This window comes from Bos javanicus, chromosome 3, assembly GCF_032452875.1.
Source record: "Bos javanicus breed banteng chromosome 3, ARS-OSU_banteng_1.0, whole genome shotgun sequence".
NCBI classification, from domain to species: Eukaryota; Metazoa; Chordata; class Mammalia; order Artiodactyla; family Bovidae; genus Bos; species Bos javanicus.
In genome coordinates this window covers 20,942,123-20,956,694 of record NC_083870.1, presented here as the reverse complement: position 1 = coordinate 20,956,694, position 14,572 = coordinate 20,942,123, and the positions used below count along the sequence as shown (strand labels likewise).

Sequence of the window (14,572 nt, the reverse complement as noted above, 5' to 3'; positions counted from 1 at the left end):
CATGACTGGAAGGGCTCCATGAAATCTCAAGTATCCATGAGATCATATATTTGGTGTATATATGTATTGTTAGGCTTCCCTGGTGGCTCAGTGGTAAAGAAACTGCCTACCAATGCAGGAGATGCAAAAGATTCAGGTTTGATCCCTGGGTCGGGAAGATCCCCTGGAGAAGGAAATGGCAACCCACCCCAGTATTCTTGCCCGGGAAATCCCATGGACAGAAGAGCCTGGCAGGCTACAGTCCAAGGGGTCGCAGAAGAGTCAGACACAACTTGGCGACTAAACAACAACAACATGCATTGTTAATTAGGATAAAACCAAATTTCTCTGAATAATATAAAGTAATTAAAATAAAAATACTATAGACTTTTCTCTAAAGAATTTCCAGGCTGGTCTTAAGAGAAAGTCCTACAGTTAAGGTACATAGCTTGAATACAGACCCTGAAAGCTGCTATAACAGTCTCTGAAACAGAGAGTCTCTTACTCGCTGTAGGACATAGAGGAGAATCTGGCTTTCTCAGGCTGAGTCTTCTGCTCTTTCACTCTCCTCTCAGAAGGTCCCTTCTTCTCCAAGGGCTGATGCATCCCAGGCTTCAGTTGGAGCATTTTCTCACAAAGAAACCTCTTGCTGCCTCCTTCAAAAGGAAAAAGAGAAGAAATGCATCTGGGTATCCACAATGACTAGCCTCTCCTCCACATCTCCCTAGAGGAATCAAAACAAAATAATGGTTTTAAAAGGTTGGATTATAAGAAGGGTCCCCCAGGAGCATAAAAATCACAAGAGCAGAAGCTACAAGGAAGTAAAACAATGAAACCTACAATGTGCTCCCTTGAAGAGTTCTTTATCAGCCATGAGAACCATGGTGATCCACTGGGATTGAGAAAAGATACAGCAAGTAGGGGTAGATGCTGCTATAAGGAAGAAGAGGAGGGTTCAGAGAAATATTAGCATTAAAAACAAGCAAACAATGAAGTAAACACATGAAAACAAGTGGGCTTTAAACTGGGCTAGAGGAAGAGTATTTTTGATTCATACAGTTGAGACACAGTTCCTTGGGAGTGTCCCCTCAGAAACCAGAAAGCCTTTCTATCATCCCTAACTTCTGACAACTATGTGGGCAGAAGCAAAGTTTGAGATGTCAGAGTTCAAATCTATTTTGAGTAACTGGGACTCAACAATTGCACCATGATAAGAGTATCTGGTGGCAAATTGTAATCATACATAGAATGTGGAGGTAGCTACAAAACCCCAGGAAGCCTTGCCTCCTGATGGCCTGCTACACTCAACACAAGGCTGTTTCTCTCTGGATATCTCTATCAATAAAGACCACTTCTCTCACTAGCCAGTTTTAATATCTGTGTATTCTTTTGCTGATACTACCAACCAATCACTCTTGCCTCATAGCTCAGTTGGTAAAGAATCTGCTTGCAATGCAGGAGACCCTGATTCGATTCCAGGGTTGGGAAATTCCACAAGCCATGTGGTGTGGCCTAAATAAATTAAAAAAAAAAAAAAAACGCCAAACAATAATATTTTCTCAATACCTTTTATTTTCTTGAAGATAGGTTCAATGAAAACAACTCTTGAGGCTTTTCTTAAATGAGTTTTTTAAGACTTCTAGTGATTCTTACCATTTCTGTTTGGGAACTCTCCAGATTTTGCTTTTTAATATTCTTCTAAGAACATAGTAATCAAAAGCTGGAGTTTATGTTCTGACTAATAAATTCAGCATAATAATTTTTCATTAATCACAATCTTTTTATTCCATAATTATTAATATATCCCAAAGCAAAGCAATGTTGGGTTTCTTTCCCTTGAAGTAGGGATACATGCAGAGGGTTTCATTTAACAAGAAGTCAATTTTAACTTTCCAAACTACCACTCTCACCCAACTTTGCTATCTACAGAAGATTGTTTTTGCTTTTAAAAAAAAATCTGTATAAACATTATACTAGTAATGTCTGTTTTCAATTGAATTCTGGATCTACAAGTTACTTTCCACTTTATCATGGCCCTTAAAATATTTTATCTCCTTTAATATAATTAATGGATACTTTATGTTGGTGCTGATTTTAAAAATCTAACATATGTATTTATTCTTTCACTTAGGTCTTAATAGAGTTGCCTGGGCTGCCAAAAAGCCTATTGAAAATGCCCCTTGACAGAACCCAGTAAGATCTAGGCCATAGCAATTTGACTTGAGATGGTACAAACCAGGCTGGTACAGGTGTATGGTAATGTACAATGTGCTGCTTTTCATTAGGAATCGCCAATATTCTAGCACCAACATTAGAGGGTATTCAATGTCAAAGTACATTAAAAGATAAGAAATTCTCATGGTCCTCACTTCAACAGTTTAATTTACTCATCAGAAAGGAGAGTCATAGCTATGAAACAGAAAGTGGTGTTAAACTTTTTTAACACCACAGGCTAACACCACCTAGCATCTGTGTGACAGTGGTTCATTATAAACAACCTTGTTACTATTTTCTTTTTGGGGTGGGCAGTACTTTTCTGTTTTTAAATTGATGTATAGTTGGCCACCTGATGCAAAGAGCAGACTCATTGGAAAAGACCTTGATGCTGGGAAAGACCAATGACAAAAGGAGATGTGTGTTAGTCGCTCAGGTCATGACTCACTCTTTGCAACCCTGTCAGGCTCTTCTGTCCATGGGATTCTCCAGGCAAGAATACTGGAGTGGGTTGCCATTTCCTTCTTCAGGGGATCTTCCCAACCCAGAGATCAAACCCGTGTCTCCTGCATTGCAGGTGGATGCTCTACCATATGAGCTAGGAGGTGGCAAAGGATGAGATGGTCAGATAGCATCACCAACTCAAAGGACATGAATTTGAGCAAACTCCAATAGATAGTGGAGGGCAGAGGAGCCCAGTATGCTGCAGTCCATGGGGTTGCAGAGTCGGAACTAGAGACTGAAGAACAACATTATTATAGTTTTGAACAGTAATATTTATTTGATTTACTTACGTATTAAACCTATTCAATATTTTTCAACCCATGTCCTTCATTTCCATGTTTCGCTTGGGATCACTTAGTGAAAGTAAAAGTGTCCCACTCTTTGGGATCCCATGGATTGAAGCCCTCCAGGCTCCTCTGTCCATGGAATTCTCTGGGCAAGAATACTGGAGTGGGGCACCATTCCCCTTCTCCAGGGCATCTGCCTGGCCCAGGGATTGAACCTGAGTCTCTTGCATTGCAGGCAGATTATTTACTGTCTGAGCCACCAGGGAAACCTCTGGGATCACCTAACTTCTGCCCAAAAAACTACCTTCTGTATTTCCTCTAGTGAAGGTATGCTGCTTATCTGGAAAGGCCTTTATTTCACCTTCCCTTTGAAGGATATTTTGTCAGGGACTAAATTGTAGATTGGAAATTATAGCATTTTAGTTCTTTAATAATGATTACAATGTGAATTTTTTTTCTTTTGGACATTTCTATGATGTTTCTGTTTGCCTTTGATTTTCGGCAGTTTCTCAGCCATATACCTAGATGTGGCTCTCATTTTTATCCTGTTTGTAGTTGGTAGAATTTCTTATATATTTGGCTTCCTAGCTCATTAGTTATTTTTTTCATTGACTGTTACATTTTATAAAATTGTTTTCAATCCACATTCCATTTCCTACCATGTGGTACTTTGCCCTTTATAACATGATCTATGTTCTTTTTATTAAATTTATTTTTAGTTGAAGGATAATTGCTTTACAATGTTGGTTTGATTTTTGCCACACACCAACGTGAATTAGCCATAGGTGTATATATGTCCCCTTCCTCTTGAACCTCCTTTCCACCTCCCGCCCCTCTGGGTTGTTATAGAGCCCCAATTTGAGTTCTGAGTCACGCAGCAAATTTCCATTGCCTTTCTATTTTATGTTTTTATAGTAGTCAAATATGGATGTGAGAGTTGCTCTATAAAGAAAGCTGAGCGCCGAAGAACTGATGCTTTTGAACTGGTGTTGGAGAAGACTCTTGAGAGTCCCTTGGACTGCAAGGAGATCCAACCAGTCCATTCTAAAGGAGATCAGTCCTGGGTGTTCACTGGAAGGACTGATGCTGAAGCTGAAACTCCAATACTTTGGCCACCTGATGTGAAGTACTGACTCATTAGAAAAGATCCCGGTGCTGGGAAAGATTGAAGGCAGGAGGAGAAGGGGACGACAGAGGATGAGATGTTGGATGGCATCACCGACTCAATGGACATGAGTCTGAGCAAGTTCCAGGAGTTGGTGGTGGACAGGGAAGCTTGGCGTGCTGCAATCCATGGGGTCACAAAGAGTTGAACATGACTGAGCAACTGATCTGAACTGACTGGTGCAGCATGCAGTAGCAGAGCTTGGACTGGTTAGCAATTACTTGATATGACTATCTCCAATTTCAATCCAAAACCATAAGGTTCTTTTTCAACTCTTCCCATTTCATATTTTTGTCCTCCTTCTTCCAAGTTGATAACCTTGATTCCTGACAATATCAACATTTTTACTAATTTCTCTATCTCACAACACTAGACACCTTCAGAATTATTATACCAGTTCTGCAACCAACCTCTTAAGAGTCCCTTGGACAGTAAGGACATCAAAGCAGTCAATCCTGAAGGAAGTCAACTCTGAATAGTCATTGAAAGGACTGATGCTGAAGCTCCAATACTTTGGACACATGATGCAAAGAGCTGACTCATTGGAAAAGACCCTGATGCTGGGAAAGATTTAGGGCAGGAGAAGGGGGTGACAGAGGATGAGATGGTTGGATGGCATTACTGACTCAATGGACATGAGCTGCAGCAATCTCCAGGAGATACTGAAGGACAGGGAAGCTTGTTGTGCTTCACTTCATGGGGTTGCAAAGAGCTGGACGTAACTTAGCAACTGAACAACCACAACGATGACCAACCTTAAACGTATCAAGTAAAAGTTCATGATGTCCTCGGGATATACCCCACTATGAGTTTATAGACAAGCATGCGTTCAAATTTTATTTGAATTAATTATATTCTATGTGGTTATATTATCATTTAATGCATAATTAAATTCATTTATTCTGCTTTTATTTTTTTAGTTTTAAGATTAGCTTTTTTATCCTCTTTCAGAATATGTAAAACAGTGACACGGTTAAAAAATGAAAACTGTATTAAGATTACACTTAGAAAAAAGCCTCACCCATCTCCATTTCAGCTGAAACGCCAATACTTTGGCCATCTGGTGCGAAGAACTGACTTATTTGAAAAGACCCTGATGCTGGGAAAGATTGAAGGCAGGAGGAGAAGGGGGTGACAGAAAATTAGATGGTTGGATGGCATCACCAACTCAATGGACATGAGTTTGAGTAAACTCTGGGAGTTGGTGATAGACAGGGAGGCCTGGTGTGCTGCAGTCCACAGGGTCGCAAAGAGCCAGACACGACTGAGCAACTGAACTAAACTGAACTCCCCATCCCTGATCCCAAGAGATTACCCAAAGTGCTGCTACTTTTCTCCCCCCTCTTTAGCATCTGCCCTCTACCTAGCTTCTCAGCCTCTTGTTCCTTGCCAAAACTTGGCAAATGCCCTGAGGGGCAAAGGCAGAGAATTAGTTTCCTTCCAATGAGGCTCTCTCTAGAACTGGCTCTGTGTGTCCTGACTGCATTGGTAGTTTTCCAAAGACTTCAAATAGAATTCCTTTAAATCAGATTTTATCTACTTGTTTTCAGAGTGTGTGCTGGTTTGCTACGGATACTCCATAACTGAAAGAGGAAATCTACAAATTTCAGGTAAATTAAATTTTCCTACTTTGATTCCTTAAGAACAACAAAAAATAAGGGGTCTCTGATACATACTTGGATTTTTCTTACATTTGGGTAAGTCTGATTTGGCTCCTGCATTGCAGGTGGGTCGGGGCTTCCCTAGTGGCTCAGTGGTAAAGAATCCCCCTGCAATGCAGGAGACTCAGGTTCGATCCCTGGATTGGGAAGATCCCCTGCAGAAGGGAAATGGCAACCCACTCCAGTATTCTTAGTGACCAAACAACAAGTCTGGTTGTATACTAAAAGCACTTCCTAGAATCACGTGCAAAAGATTTTCTACCATGAGCTGAAAAGTCATTATGCCTGCATAGAAGTCCAAGAATTTGATGAAATTTGATCCAGTTCCTTGCTGAGCTGTCTGCCCTTTAGTTAGATCACTATCAAACCTTGCCAATAACCAGTTTTCCTGGTCACTAATATGCAGGAGAAGAGGCCAGCCAAACCATTAGACATCCTTAATTTATTCCAGGGAATGTTGAAAGTCAGCAGTGGTATAGTTAGAAGTGGAAATAAAAGGCTTAATAATAATAACAAAAATAACAGCTTTCTTGGAGCTTTACTGTGTGACCAGCACCATTCCTCAGTGCTTTACTATGTAATAATTTATTAAGTCCACATAACTCTGAAACATAGTGTAGGATTTTACCACCCTCTTGTTGCAGAGGAAAACACTGAAGCAGTAAAAGGCCGAGCTAACCTTTTAACCACTACGATGATGGGACCCGGCACTCGACCCAGGCAGAGCCCTTCTCCTTGGCCATCATGCTCAGTGAGAAGGCTTCACTAAGATTTGCATCTCTTCCTTCTTGTTCCACCTCCAAGATTTCAAAGAAAAAAAGAAGACTGAAAGGAAGGCTTATGAAACATTTAGCCTAATTAACAAAATAAGGAAGAGAAGAAAGTAAATAAAAACCATTTAATCTACCCCAAAACAGACTACATGTTTCCAGAGATGATGTGATCATATCTCCCAACCAGAAGTATTTATGGATCTTGATTCTCCTGGTCTGAAACAAGGGAGTTCCCTAGAGAGGCTCCTAGAAAAAAGGGTTAACAGTGTCTTTTATGTTCAAAGGGTAGAGGGGACAGCTGAGCACCTCTTCTTGACTTAAAGAGGCAGTGCTCCTAAAGGGACAAGGAGAAGGGAGAATATCCCATAAAAAATGAGACAAACTCATGCTTTTCTAAGTTCATTAATGACATAACCCTTTCATATTTAGCCATATCCATGTACCTTTATTGGGGCTTCCCTAAGGCTCAGTGGTAAAGAATCCACCTGCCAATGGGGAGAGACAGGAGAGGTAGGTTCCATTCCTGGGTCAGTATGATCCCCTGGAGAAGGAAATGGCAACCCACTCCAGTATTCTTGCCTTGAAATTTCTGTGGACAGAGGAGCCCGGCAGGCTGCAGTCCATGGGGTTGCAGAGTCAGACACAACTGAGTGACTGAGTATGCACGTGTACCTTTATCATTGAAAACTTAATGCTTTCTTTACAGTGATTCACATTTTTTTCTTACTCTACTTTTTGGCTTGTTAGGTCATTTAACACGTCTTTGTTTATTTTCAAGTCCTTGTGTAATAGTCCAGCATCAAGGCCACCCGAGAGTTGTCTTTTTGTTGTTGTTCAGACGCTGTCATGTCCAACTCTTTGCAACCCCATGGATTGCAGCATGCCAGGCTCCTCTGTCTTCCACTGTCTCCCAGAGTTTGTGCAAATTCATGTCCATTAAATTGGTCATCTCTTTTTCTTTTGATTATATGTCACTTTTTGCTTCACTATGCCTCCAGTAACTTATTAATATGTGTCAGACAGTGTGTTTGGCAGTGTAGAGACAGAAGCAAATATTTACTCTCCAGTATGAATATGCAAGAAGCAACAGTTAGAACCCTGTATGGAACAACTGATTGGTTCAAGATCGAGAAAGGTGTACGTCTGCTGTCACCCTGTTTCTTTAACCTATATGCTGAGCACACCATAAGAAATGCCAGGCTGGATGAGTTACAAGCTGGAATCAAGATAGGTGGGAGAAACATCAACAACCTCAGATATGTGGATGATACCCTCTAATGGCAGAAAGTGAAGAGGAACTGATGCAAAGAGCTGACTCATTGGAAAAGACCTTGATGCTGGGAAAGATTGAGGGCAGGAGGAGAAGGGGACAACAGAGGATGAGATGGTTGAATGGCATCACTGACTCAATGGACATGGGTTTGGGTGAACTCTGGGAGTTGGTGATGGACAGGGAGGCCTGGCATGCGGCGGTTCATGGGGTCACAAAGAGTCGGACACAACTGGGTGACTGAACAACAACAATAATGAACATGCAAAGAAATAGAGGAAAACAACAGAAAGGGTAAGACTAGAGATCTATTCAAGAAAAGTAGAAATATCAAAGGAATATTCCATCCAAAGATGGGCATAATAAAGGACAGAAATGGTAAAGACCTAATAGAAGCAGAAGAGATCAATATGAGACAGGAAGAATACACAGAAGAACTGTATAAAAAAGACCTTAATGACTCAGATAACCACCATGGTGCAGTCTCTCACTCAGAGCCAGACATTCTGGAGTGTGAAGTCAAGCGGGCCTTAGGAAGCACTGCTGCCAATAAAGCTAGTGGAGATGATGGAATTCCAGCAGAGCTACTTAAAATCCTAAAAGATGATGCTATTAAAGTGCAGCACTCAATATGTCAGTAAATTTGAAAAGCCCAGCAGTGGCTGCAGGACTGGAAAAGATCAACCTTCATCCCAATTCCCAAGAAGGGCAGTACTAAAGAATGTTCAAACCACCAGACAATTACACTCATCTCCTATGCTAGTAAAGTTATGCTCAAAATCCTCCAAGCTAGGCTTCAGCACTATGTGAACCAAAAACTTTCAGATGTTCAAGCTGAGTTTAGAAAAGGCAGAGGAACCACAGATCAAATTGCCAACATTTGCTGGATCATAGAGAAAGCAAGGGAATTCCAGAAAAACATCTACCTCTGTTTCATTGACTACATTAAAGCCTTTGACTGGGAGGATCATAACAAACTATGGAAAACTCTTAAAGAGATGGAAATACCAGACCATCTTACCTGTCTCCTGAGAAACCTGTATGCAGGTCAAAATGCAACAGTTAGAACTCTGTATGGAACAATTGTATGAACAATCCTGATTGGTTCAGGATTGAGAAAGGAGTATGACAAGCCTGTTTATTATCACCCTGTTTATTTAACTTATACACAGAGCACATCATGCAAAATGCTGGGCTAGATGAGCCACAAGCTGGAATCAAGATCACTGGGAGAAATATCAACAACCTCAGATATGCAGATGATACCACTCTAACGGCAGAAAGTGAAAAGGAATTAAAGAGCCTCTTGATGAGTGTGAAGGAGGAGAGTGAAAAAGCTGGCTTAAAGCTCAGTATTAAAAAAATTAAGATCATGGCATCTGGTTCCATCACTTCATGGCAAATACAAGGGGAAAAGGTAGAAGCAGTGACAGATTTCCTATTCTTAGGCTGTAAGATCACTGCAGATGGTGACTGCAGCCATGAAATTAGAAGATGATTGTTTCTTGGCAGGAAAGCTATGACAAACCTAAACAGTGTATTAAAAAGCAAAGACATCTCTTTGCTGACAAAGGTCTGTATAGTCAAGGCTATGGTCTTTCCAGTAATCATGTACAGATACGCTACTGTTGCTACTTCTGCTAAGTCACTTCAGTCATGTCCGCCTCTGTGCAACCCCATAGACATCAGCCCACCAGGCTCCCCCCTCTCTGGGATCCTCCAGGCAAGAATAATGGAGTGGGTTGCCATTTCCTTCTCCAATGCATGAAAGTGAAAATTCAGTGAAAGTGAAGTTGCTCATTCGTGTCCAACTTTTAGCAACCCCATGAACTGCAGCCTACCATGGTCCTCCATTCATGGGATTTTCCAGGCAAGAATACTGGAGTGGGGTGCCATTGCCTTCTCCATACAGATATGAGAGTTAGACAATAAAGAAGGCCGAGTGCCAAAGAATTGATGCTTTCAAATTGTGATGTTGGAGAAGACTCCTGAGAGTCCCTTGGAAAGCAAGTAGATCAAACAAGTCAATCTTAAAGGAAATCAACCCTGAATACTCTGGAAGGACTGATGCTGAAACTGAAGCTCTAATACTTTGACTACCTGATGGGAAGAGTTGACTCATTGGAAAAGACCCTGATGCTGGGAAAGATTGAAGGCAGGAGAAGAGGGCAACAGAGGATAAGATGGTTGGATGGTGTCACCGATTCAATGGACATGAACTTGGGCAAACTCTGAGAGGTGGTGAGGGACAGGGAAGCCCAGTGTGCTGCGTCCATGGAGTTGCAAAGAGCTGGATACAACTTGGCCACTGAACAACAACAACATGGACATACTCATTTTTCTATCAGGCCTCTAGTGTGGACAGCTCAGTCAATCTAACATGTCTTTCTTGAGTTGGGCTGCTTTTGTTTAATTAAGTAGATTCAGTTTTCCACTGGCTTCAAATGTTTTTTAAGTTGGATCAGAATTTTTTTTTTTAGCTGGGTCTGGGATCTTAGTACTAGAGAGATTCTGGACATTTTTAAAAACACATTTCAGCCCAGAAACCAACTTTTCTGAATCAGGAAAGATACATTTCTCCTTTACAGCCTGGCTTTTTACTTTCTGGCTCATAGTGGAGTTCTTTTTGCTCTTCAGTTCTGTTGTCAGGTTTCTGGACTCTTGCTTCATCCTGCTGCTCTCCTGTTAATTTAATCTTTAGGGGATCCAAGGTATATCAATGTAAACTCACATTAAAAAGTTAACCATGAGTATTCATGAGGCTTAACATTATCAAAACAAACAACCCAGTCAAAAAAAATGGGCAGAAGAACTAATAGATGTTTCTCCAAAGAAGACATAAAGTGAAAGTGAAGTCGCTCAGTCGTGTCCGACTCTTTGCGACCCCATGGAGAGTAGCCTGCACCAGGCTCCTCCGTCCATGGGATTTTCTAGGCAAGAGTACTGGATTGGGTTGCCATTTACATAAGACCAAAAGGCACATGAACAGATGCTCAACATTGCTAATTATTAGAGACATACAAATCAAAACTACAATAAGATATCACTTCACACTAGTCCGAATGGCCATCATCAAAAAATCTACAAACAAAAAAATGCTGGAAAGAGTGTGGACAAAAGGGAATCCTACTCTACTCTTGGCAGGAATATACATTGGTACAGCTACTATGGAGAACAGTATGGAGGTTCCTTAAAAACTAAAAATAGAGCTACCATACGACCCTACAATCCCACTCCTAGGCATATCAGTTCAGTTCAGTCACTCAGTCGACTCTCTGCAACCCCATGAACCACAGCACACCAGGCCTTCCTGTCCATCACCAACTCCCGGAGTCCACCCAAACCCATGTCCATTGAGTTGGTCCATCCAACCATCTCATCCTCTGTCTTCCCCTTCTCCTCCTGCCTCCAATCCCTTCCAGCATCAGAGTCTTTTCAAATGAGGCCGCTCTTCGCATCAGGTGGCCAAAGTATTGGAGTTTCAGCTTCAACATCAGTCCTTCCAATGAACACCAGGATTGATCTCCTTTAGGATGGACTGGTTGGATCTCCTTGCAGTCCAGGGGACTCTCAAGAGTCTTCTCCATCACCACAGTTCAAAAGTATCAATTCATCGGCACTCAGCTTTCTTCACAGTCCAACTCTTACATCCATACATGATTACTGGAAAAACCATAGCCTTGACTAGACAGACCTTTGTTGACAAAGTAATGTCTCTGCTTTTTAATATGCTGTCTAGGTTGGTTATAACTTTCCTTCCAAGAAGTAAGTGTCATTTAATTTCATGGCTGCAATCACCATCTGCAGTGATTTTGGAGCCCCAAAAAATAAAGTTAGCCACTGTTTCCACTGTTTCCCCATTTGCCATGAAATGATGGGACCAGATGCCATGGTCTTAATTTTCTGAATGTTGAGTTTTAAGCCAACTTTTCACTCTTCTGTTTCACTTTCATCAAGAGGCTCTTTAGTTCGTCTTTACTTTCTGCCATAAGGGTGGTGTCATCTGCATATCTTTGGTTATTGATATTTCTCCTGGCAATCTTGATTCCAGCTTGTGCTTCCTCCAGCCCAGCATTTCTCATGATATACTCTGCATATAAGTTAAATAAACAGGGTGACAATTACAGCCTTGACGTACTCCTTTTCCTATATGGAACCAGTGTGTTGTTCCATGTCCAGTTCTAACTTGCTTTCTGACCTGCATACAGGTTTCTCAAGAGGCAGGTCAGGTGGTCTGGTATGCCCATCTCCTTCAGAATTTTCCACAGTTTATTTATATCTGGAGAAAAACATGGTCCAAGAGGATCCATGCACCCCAATGTTCACTGCAACACTGTTTACAATAGCCAAGACATGGAAGCAACCTAAAAGTCCATTGACAGAGGAATGGATAAAGATGTGGTACATATATACAATGGAATATCACTCAGCCATTAAAAAAGAATGAAATAATGGCATTTGCTGCAATATGTATGGACCTAGAGATTGTCATACTGAATGAAGTAAGTCAGAAAGAAAAGGAGAACTATCATGACATCACTTATATGTAGAATCTAAAAAAGAAATGATACAAATGATCTCATTTACAAAACAGACTCACAAACTCAGGGAATGAACTTATGATTGTCAGAGGGGAAGAATTTGAGTAAGGGATAGTTAGGGAGTTTGGGATAGACGTGTACATATTGCTGTATTTATGGATAACCAACAAAGTCCTACTGTATAGCAAAGGGAACTCTGCTCAGTGTGATGCAGCAGCCTGGATGGGAAGGGAGTTTGGGGGAGAATGGATACATGTATATGTATGGCTGAGCCCCTTTGCTGTCCACCTGAAACTATCACAACATTTTTAATCAGCTATACTTCAATATAAAATAGTTTTAAAAATGCTATGAACATCCTTGCTACAACTTCTTTTTGTATGAACATGTGTACTTCTCTTGGAAGAATATCTAAACGAAGTGTTTCTGGGATGTTAGGGAAATTAAAATAGAGGAAGTCTTGTTCAGGCTTCAAAGCAGGAGAGGCCTCTGACTTTGCTTCTAACCTGTCTGGATTCCATGCCTGTCTGCAAGCACAGCAAATCAAGTGGTACTTCAGAAAAGAAAGGGAGTGAGTCTTGGAATTCTTGAGCCCCTGGAGGTCTGGCCAATTGCTTGGGGTTTAACGAAATCCTATGACTCACAAGGTGACACAAACAGCATTGTAAAAATGTTATAGTAAAACCAGAGCTACATTTTTCCATGTAAACTGATAACATCAGTTTGTGGCCTGGGATTATAAGTGGGAGCTCTGGAAAGGGCAATTTGAAGTCTCATTTGTGGAGCGGATGCACTGCCCTTCTCCTAACTGGGACTCCAGATTGCTGTTGCTCGGAACTTCCCAGCACACTGTTTAAGTCTGGATGTTGGTCGGCCCAATTTGCTGACGTATGTGCTATTACTCTTCTCTGTTGTTTCTCTTTTCTTTTAATGATTGCATATTGAAATTAAGTTAAATAATCCTCTTTTAAATATTGAAATTGTTTATTTGTATGTAACAAGTGTTTTTTTAATTAAGGAATCCTTTGAATCTGAAATGAAAGTAAAACTTCCAGCAAAACATGGGAACAGAAGGATATTTATGTAAATTTATGTTTAAATGTATAAGTAATCGTCAAATCAAAGTGATTATAACATTTACATCCCCAGATGAGAATTCTGGTTTTGTGCACGTCTTCACCAAGATTTGATATTTTCAGACTTTGTAATTTTAGCCATACTACTGGAGAGGTATCTCAATGTAGTTTTAATACCTATAATGATATTGAACACTTTTTTATGTGCTTACTGGCCATTACTGTATCTTCCTCTCTCTGAAGTGTATTTAAGCTTTTGCCTGTTTTAAAAATGGGTGTTTTAGTTTTTAGTACTGAATTGTAGGAGTTCATTATATATTCTGGAGACAGTCTTTGTCAGATATCTTTTGTAACTATTTTTCTCCATTGTAACTTGCCTTTCTACTTACTTATGGTATACTTTATGAGAACACTTTTTAATGTTGTTAAAAAGTTGTTTTAACAAGTTGTAAAGTTGTTTAAAAAGTTAAATTTTATAGTTATCCATAAATACAGCAAAGTTGTTATCATTGTATTTTTTACTTATTTCTTTGTCATATTTAGAAAACCTTTGCTTACTATCAGGTCACAGGATATTCTCATGTATTTTCTTATAAAATGTTATAGTTTTAGTTCGTATGGTTTGATCTATCGTCCAACTCAAATTAGTTTTTGTGTATATTGCGAAGTAAGGACTGCAGGCTTTTTCCCTACATAGATATCCAGTTGTTTCAGCACTATTTATTAAAATGATATTCCTTTTCCCATTGAGTTGCTCTAGTGTCCTTAAAAAAAATAATTTGCCCATGCAAGGTGGGTTTGTTTTAGGTATCTCAATTCAGTTACACTTATCTATAGGTGTATGCGGCTTATTGTTTTGCCTCTGCCATACTATCTTGTTTGCAGTAAAAAACAGTTTGATAGTAAATCTTAAAGTCTTCCAGGTTTGACTTTTTCACACAGCTGAAGATATTTTGAAATGTGCATACTAAAGTAGCCACCATGCAAATCAAGATACACTTTCACTTAACTCTTCTCATTTAATTGCAGGATACATGCCTTCACATATTAGAGCTGACCTATTAGCCAACAATCCTCTATTGCAGCCTCCAAAGAAAAATCT

General features: G+C 40.2%; 1 protein-coding gene across 1 annotated transcript in view; it reads right to left on the bottom strand.

The window, feature by feature from the left end:
* Window positions 1-14,572, bottom strand: part of LOC133242144 (myomegalin-like) — a 65,303-nt gene that overhangs the window by 14,312 nt on the left and 36,419 nt on the right. The window contains exon 2 of the mRNA XM_061408204.1: window positions 485-635. Within this exon, the coding sequence (XP_061264188.1) occupies window positions 485-606 (122 nt within the window). The 5' untranslated portion in view covers window positions 607-635. The remainder of the gene's footprint in view (window positions 1-484; window positions 636-14,572) is intronic.